The sequence below is a fragment of the Diplotaxodon limnothrissa genome, linkage group LG15 (genome assembly GCF_057381915.1).
Source record: "Diplotaxodon limnothrissa isolate DT_005_m linkage group LG15, D_limnothrissa_male_GT1.1, whole genome shotgun sequence".
Taxonomy (NCBI): Eukaryota; Metazoa; Chordata; class Actinopteri; order Cichliformes; family Cichlidae; genus Diplotaxodon; species Diplotaxodon limnothrissa.
The window spans coordinates 2,330,373-2,338,963 of NC_140610.1; the positions used below are offsets into that span (position 1 = coordinate 2,330,373).

At 37.7% G+C, this 8,591-nt stretch overlaps 1 protein-coding gene across 1 annotated transcript; it reads right to left on the reverse strand.

The window, feature by feature from the left end:
- Positions 1–5,543: 5,543 nt before the first annotated feature.
- LOC146616789 (uncharacterized) lies at positions 5,544–6,996 on the reverse strand. The gene is made up of 4 exons (XM_085373040.1): positions 6,821–6,996; positions 6,524–6,631; positions 6,198–6,405; positions 5,544–6,008 (listed from the first exon to the last, which is right to left on the reverse strand). Exons 1-4 carry the CDS (start codon positions 6,994–6,996, stop codon positions 5,544–5,546), a joined length of 957 nt encoding a protein of 318 aa, XP_085229166.1.
- Between the last annotated feature and the right edge of the window lie 1,595 nt (positions 6,997–8,591).

Consider the following 8,591-nt stretch of genomic DNA (forward strand, 5'->3'; position numbering starts at 1 on the left):
ACACAGAACAGAGGGGGCACAGAGAGAAATGAAGGGCAAGGGATCAAAACTAGAAGCCATAGAATAAATCACACACAAGTACAATAATACAAAAATCACAAAGAACTAAAAACGCTGGGTCAGGAGACCCAGGACCGTGACACATTATTTCAGCAGTTATTACTTTATCCCTAAAGAAGACCTCAAGAAATGCAAAAAAGGACATTTTTGCATTCCACACCTGCAGTTCCTCTAGTGGCCACTTGAGGCTGGCTCAAATAAAGGGCAAAACATAAATTCCCATGTTAGGCTGGCCAACTGTACAGCATTTAGAAGCATGTGTGCAATATCAGAGGTCAGAGTATCAGAGGTCAACCTGAAGCAGTGAATGACAGTGACTTCCAAGTTCAGAGATTCCTGGAATTGGGCATTACGCCCCACCTGTGCTGACATAAATCACTGAACTGGACCAATCCACCATGTTTTTACTTGGAGCATTTTCGTTGATGGTCTGACAAAAACAAACACAAACAAAATCCTTGCTATGGTACAAAGTTTATTAGTTTAACTATTTAGCACTAATTATACAACATGAGTGTGTCTGTTGAAGCTCGCTGGTGTTAGCTGATAGCACTCCATCATGGCACGGCATTAAAATGCAGTTAAAACCAAAGGACGACACATCAGTACCCCCATCCATCTGAAAATAATCAGCTAATAAAAAGTCTCATTTCTTCCTGTTTTGCGACGTTATCCAAAACACAGAAGCCACATTTTTAAGTGAACTAGTTGCAGACACTAAAGTGGAGAGTACACTCATGAAGAAATGAGAAAATATTCAGAGGCAGACTAACAGATATTTGATGTCGATTTACTAGATTTGTTTTCAACCACAAGCAGCAGCTGGATGCAAAAGGCTGTTTACTTAAACAGCCTTTGTTCTATAAATCAGTCATGAAAAACCATTATTGCATATTTTACCCCAAACAGCTGAACTGTTCTTAGATCTTATTTACAGCGTAGCATTTGCAGCGCATGCTTGGTAGACGACTGCTCACTCTGTCAGCATATGTGTCAATGAATGTGTGTGTGTATATTTGCTGGACTGAGTGGGGGGTGTTTGTGTTTAACCTGAAATTATGGTGGTAACCAATCCTGTGCTGTGGTTATTCCCACTCTGTCACAAAGGCTAGCCAAGCAAAAGGGTTATCTTGCTCTTTTTCAACTTTATCTCCTCAGCCATATTGTGCCTCCAGTCCAATCCCTGCCTTTTAAAGTCTCTGGTCTCACTTTTTCTTCCTTTTCGTGACAGATTGAAAAAAAATGAATTACTCTTTGTTCTTCACCTGGGGGAATTCTGAAAAGCAGTCACTCTATTTTCAGCAGGTGACTCTCATTCTGCATGGCTTAGAAGCTGGCACAATGAATACCAAAATCTGACAGTAGACAATAAATTAGAGTAGAGGCAAATGTAAACATAATTAAATGCGTCCTGTGGGCCCCGAAGCCTGGTGCACTCCAGCGTTCATGGACATTAATGCAGCCTGCCTTCTTGATTTGGACTCAAATTGATCATTTTATGCACAAAATGTGTGCTATTAAAGCATACCTAAGGGATGGAGCTGTCGCCGAATGTCCGCCCCGCATTCACATCCAACTGGAGGCAGAATCTTGGAAACCATGACTGCCTTAAAAGGAAGAGGAGGAAGTGGGAGAAAATGAAAGTGGAAGACAGCAAGGCTGTTAATAATTAATTCGGCAGAGTTTTGGTCCTAGGAGGCCAGAGGAAAATATATTGATGTTAGAAAAATGCTAATTAAAGAAAGGCGCACACTTTGGTTTGGAAGGCATCCGTCTGCCCAGGCAGTTTGAAATCTCACTGCTGCCTGGGCTAATGGTGCTAGTTATGCCTTTGGGGAAACACGGCATGAAACACAGAGGCGGGTGCTAATGAGTCTTGCGGACCTCTCCGGCACACAGGATGAATGGGAACGATGGAGAGAACACACTGAAAGGGAAGAAGGAGCCGCTCTTGGTGGAAGATGATTCATATTCTTTGGAAATTTCGTGGCAAACGAGGGAAGAGGGATCCTTCGGTGGGTAAAACTGGATTGACATGCACCCCACAGACTCTCTGCTGGCAGCCAATATCGAGACGCACTGCAAAGAGATCAACAGAGAGCGCGCGATGATCAACATATCTACACTATTTGGTTTCACACAGCATGAGAAAGACAGAGGAAGCAAGGGGGGGATAAAGACCACAGTGATACAGAAACAATCAAAGTACTTGTTTATCCACATCTATGCCCCGGTCCCCCCAGGTGTGTGGTCAGAGTATATACCCTAACAAGAAACAGTTTATAATCATGGTCGTTTGGGCCGTTTCTCATGGATTTTACTGGGCTGAGTCCAAATATGGTAATCATAATAGCTGATTGGCTATTTATACATATTTATAATCATTAACTGTTAGCTTATGTCGTCTTATCTGTTTATGGTGACTTCATATGATAATATTGGGCCTCGTTCGCTAATATATTTGTGGAAACGTTCTTACCCTCAGCACACAAAATCCCCATCAGATTAATGACACGTGCACACCGGCCAATTTCTTCCCACAGTGCATGTGTTGAATCAGTGAATCAGCCTCATTCCAGATTCTGCCTGCAGTCTGCACGCTACCTGCATACCTCCACAGCCCCTTTACACCATACAGAGGGGGAAACTATTTGAGCCCCTGCCGAGTTTGTAAGTTTGCTCACTTACAAGCAAATGAACGGTCTCTAATTTCTCTGGTAGTTTAATTTTAATGGTGAGAGGCAGGATACCAGATGAAAATCAAGAAGAAACGCATTACTTGAACGTCATAAATTGATTTGGATGTCATTGAGTGAAAGAAGTTCTTGATGCTCTACAACCTGACTCCTGCAGATTGTCATTGAGTTTGGCTGTGAGCCGCATGAGCGCGCACCCAAACTCAATGACATGCAAATGACTTTATAACTTTTATGTAATGTTTTTTTCTGGAGTTTTGATTGATATTCTGTCTCTCTCCATTAAAATGAATTCACCAAAATAATTTAGAGACTGTTCATTTCTTTGTGAGTCAGCAAACTTACAAATTCAGCAGAGGATCAAATAATTATTTCCCCTCATTGTGTAAGCAATGATGTTTACCCCGAGGACAAGCAGCGAGAACGCTGCACCGCTAAGGTAAAAAAGCAGGAGAAGCTCCGACTTTAGTCTCACTGCAGCAATGAAGCCCTGAACAACAAAGCTCAGGCGCAATTCTCTCCGTGCAGAGGACACAGTCACTCAATTAAATTCAAATTCACACAAATGTGTCTATAACTGTTTCCATATTACACCAGTTCCAATTTGCCGGTGGTGAGTAAATAGCAACAGTAAACTGCAGTTGTAAACATGTAAATTATGAGACTGTGTTGTAACATTGTAAAAATCAAACAACACGCCGCCTTGAAGATAAATGTTTAAACAGAACATCACCAGAGTTTGTTGGATCTGGAAGGATTTTATTTATGTTCCTGAGAAAAAGTGCAGCTTTCCACCAGAGAGACAATCATTAGGGGAAAATGCTGCAAGAACGTTAATAATAATAATAATAAATATAGTATAATATAGTTCTGTGTAAATAATCATTCTGTACATACGATAATTTTTAATCCTACAACTGTTTATAACTTGCATAGTTCACATTTCTGTATAGTTTTTTATTTCATATTTATAGCCTGTACATAGCCTGTACATACTTATAGTTATAGCATATTCATAACATACTTCATACCGTGTACATTATAACATACCATAATAGACCCATTTCTGTAATATACTCACATATCTATATTATTGCTAATATATATTGTAATATATCTATATCACTAAAGCACTTCTGGATGGATGCAAACTGCATTTCGTTGCCCTGTACCTGTGCATGTGCATGACAATAAAGTTGAATTCTATTCTATTCTATAATAATAATAATAATAATAATAATAACAGCACAACTCCCCCAAAGTGCAAGATCAATACTAAAACGTGGATTGTTTGATTACAATGTGATGACATCAGCCTGTTGCATGTGTACACGTCTCTTCATGCGATATATTAGTTATATTAGTCATTATGGTTTCTCCACATTTATTAAGGTCAATTTCACAGTGGACGCTAACAGTGAAGGTCGAGACAAAGTGCCTAGCCAACCTAAATACTTGTGTCCTCCGAGGTCTAGTGTATTGTTGTGAAGTTTGAAAACAATCCATAAAAAATTGTGGCTCATATAAAGTATTTACTGATTTTCACATTTGGTTGACCCGATCTCTCTCTCTCTCTCTCTCTCTCCACTGTTCCTCCACTTCCTGTCCAGAGCATCTTCCGGTGTGATGTTTGCAGCCTTCATATCCTCTTCGATTCGGTCCATCCAGTGCTTTTTTTTCTCATCGCTACGGACAACGGGTGTGGCCCGATATTCATGTTGGTCGGTCTGTTTCTACCAACACACAAAATTTGAACAAGATATCTTGAAAATGTGGTTGCTACACTTCTAACAGACAGATAAACAGAAAACCAAACTGAAGCAGCTGCACACTCCCTCCCGTCAGGGAAACAATAGTAGTAATATTCAATTTAAAAACGTGCTTTTAAATTTTGTAGGAAAGCCAGAGCTTCATTATTTGCTTGTGTGCATCGTCTGAGGCACTTTAAAAAGTTGTTTGTGAGGTAGGAACGGTTCAGGTACTCGTGTGTGAAGTGTTCGTAACACGGTTTACACACACATTTATGCACAGCTGTTTATAAATGAGGTCCATTCTTCATGGTACCACTTTACAATAAGGCTCCCCTTATAGATGCTAATAAATAGTTTATAGCTATATTATTAATTAATCTGTAAATGCTTTATAAACCATTATTAATGGTTTATTATGCATTAGTTAAGGGTGAGAAAGAGGAAAAAAACTGACCGGTTTCTTGCCAAATAGTGAGCCAAATGTGTTCACCTATATATTTCATCTAGAGTTGCTATATTAAACATTTCAGACTAAGTTACTATCCTGTAAGCACAATCAGCATTTGTAAACATATTTTTTATCATATAAAATTGTACTTCAGAAATGCATTATAAATATCCACAACTATCAATCGGAGCTTTGTTGTAAAGTGTAAAGCATAACACCATTTATTAATGACTACTAAACATTTATAAATGACAAAAGATAGCTTTGTCGTAAAGTTTAAAACATGTCAACATTTATTAATCACTAATAAACATTTATAAATGCCAAATGGGAGCCTTATTGTAAAGTGTAAAGCATAACACCATTTATTAATCACTAATAAACATTTATAATTGCCAAAAGTGAGTCTTAAATGTATAATGTCACCATTTATAACACTTAGACCTAAATTACAATCAGTGCTTGAAATAACATTTAACTACTGTCAAAAATGGCAATGTATTGTAAGAGTAACACATGTAACATTAAATGTGTTTTTTAAAACACCAAACAGTCACCCACTCCAAAAAAAGTTCATGCCAGACTGGTTCAAACTGGAAATATTTTTTGTATGTCCTTAAATAAGCGTCCCAGTGGTCCATCAGGGTGTCGCGAACCAAGCCAAGATGACCACTCAAGAACCATCAGGTGTTCCTCCAGCAACTTCTCAGTGCGATTTCCTCTTAGTCTACGGACATGTCCTTTGATGGTCATCCAAGCCCTTTCGATATGCTGTGTATGACTGCCAGATTGAGGATCTACAAACCACCTGCTGTGATTTACAGTGTAATGTCTGTACCCTATGTTTGTCAAAACATTCTTGTAGGCTCTCCACTCATCACTGATAATGGCACTACCCAACTTAGCATGCTGTCTGATCAGAGGAACAAGGTGGCGCCTTGATCGTTTTTCAACAAGTTTTAACACGAGCCTTCGCCTTTTGTCTTTAATTCCCATCATTCCAAATACCCATTTCTTCCTTTTCCATGCATTTCCAAAGCGTCCACGTGCATACTGAAAACAAAAAGAATAAAATTAAACAGAATTAAAATGAAAAAGAATAAAATTAAATATCTACAAAGAAACATTCAAAAAGATGGTTGCTTCTACTAATTTTTTTTACTTATGGTAAAGGTTTCTATGTTTAGAGGACACAGTCAGATCTGCATTGATTCTAACAAACCTGTCTGAGAGTTTACCAACCTTTCGCTGATGACGGAGACAGCTTTCATCTATAACCACAAATTCTCTGTCACCACCAAGACGGTGTCCATTGTTTATTCTGTGTCTTTTAATTGCACGTATACAAACATGTCGAATGTGTCTTGCCATGCTACTTAGTGTTCTGGAGCTGCCAGCCACTTCATCATCGATCATATCTATTTGTCTGAGCCTGAGCCCTTGTGAAAATCTGTGATAGAAATTGAGGCAATTATTACTTACTGAGGCCCTAATTTTATTTCACAAGTCTCGTATTGGTGTTCAATTATGAAAGGTGCATTGTTATTAATGTCTACATCTACATATACCTGTAAATGAACTTCATCCAACTGAAAAGAGATGTTTTTGATTTCTCAAAGAGGGAGCCAGTTCTAATTGTTCTGGAAACTTTCCTATGACTTGCTCTTTTGCAGCACCTGAGAACATATCAATGAGTTAAGTAAAGAAATGGACCCTTAAACAAGAGCATTAATTGAAAAGATAATCACAAAATTAAGTATGAAGAAAATAATAATGAAAAGAGGTTAATGCTCCCTCTTGCATTGATAACCGAAATATTTTGTTATATTTACTACATGCACTACATTATCATGCATTATACATACCACATATATTGGTCTTTCTTCACCACGGAAATCATTTTCATCTTATGGTGACAAACAGGACATCTAAGCTTCTTTTTTAGCAGGTGTTTCTTCTGCAGCCATTTAATGAGCCTTAGTGCCTTATATTTAGTTTGTTTTCCTTCTATTCTGGCGCGCAATCTCATTCCCAAAGACATTCTGGTGGAAAAAAATGAGTAATTTATTTTATTATCACCTCGAAACACCGTAAAATACTCTATGGGAGTCTAGTGCAAATCGGTTCAGAGTTAAAGAACTTCACATGCTATATAAAACAAGCCCTATAATCAAAAATAGTCCCACGCAAAAAAGAGGATTGTCTCACCTGTTATAATGTATCTCCGACTTTGTTATGTAGATCTAACCCGCTGGATTCATGCTAAAAAAATATGTTCTGCTGCCAAAGGGAGGGAAAACAAATTTAATTTAAACGCAGAGGAGCTTATACAACCATCCAATCACAGTTAACTTTATTAAGGAAAGCCCCTCCTCTCAGAGCGTGACAGGCAGTGGAGCGCTCTGGAAGGTCAAGCCAAAGGGGCACGAACAGACACACTGAAGGCGCTCGTTCAAGTTGCTGCACCATGGATGGAGCAGAAGATAAAAATTTGTGTGCGTCTGCGACTTACACAGTTAGCACACGTTCGAAGAGATACAAAAAGCAGAGACTGGATGATCTAGATTGCACTAAGCCAACGACGTCAGCAGTTAGACATGAAGGTGAGTATAATGCTAGCTAGCTAGCTACCGAGCCATTTGGCTGCTAGCTACAGTGGCTAACTAACATCACATAACATGTGAATAGCTCTATTACTATTGGTTATTCCAAACGATTTATATCACTTAGTTGTATATTTTTAGTTTTGTTTATGTGCATCATTAAATTTATATTAAACACCCTGGTAAGGCAGTACACAGAAGAATTATTTGCCTTGTTTTAGAAATGTCTGAACCACCACATGTGCATATAACATAATTTTTACAAAGTGGCTTTTTATAAATTCAAGTTGTAACCGTTTTTAATCAATATTTTATTTGAGTTTCCCAAGTTTAGATTATAAATTATTTTAGTATTGTAATTTAATAATTGTTTGTTCTTTAGATTCTTCTTCTAATCCTGCCCCTACTGCAACTGCCCTTCTTAACAAGGAGCGAGAGAAACTGACTTTTCTTAAGGAGGAACTGGAGCGCGACACCCTGATGGACCACTGGGACGCTTATTTAAGGACATACAAAAAATATTTCCAGTTTGAACCAGTCTGGCATGAACTTTTTTTGGAGTGGGTGACTGTTTGGTGTTTTAAAAAACACATTTAATGTTACATGTGTTACTCTTACAATACATTGCCATTTTTGACAGTAGTTAAATGTTATTTCAAGCACTGATTGTAATTTAGGTCTAAGTGTTATAAATGGTGACATTATACATTTAAGACTCACTTTTGGCAATTATAAATGTTTATTAGTGATTAATGTTGACATGTTTTAAACTTTACGACAAAGCTATCTTTTGTCATTTATAAATGTTTATTAGTCATTAATAAATGGTGTTATGCTTTACACTTTACAATAACGCTCCCATTTGGCATTTATAAATATTTATTATTCATTAATAAATGGTTTTATGTTTTACACTTTACAACAAAGCTCCGATTGATAGTTGTGGATATTTATAATGCATTTCTGAAGTACAATTTTATATGATAAAAAATATGTTTACAAATGCTGATTGTGCTTACAGGATAGTAACTTA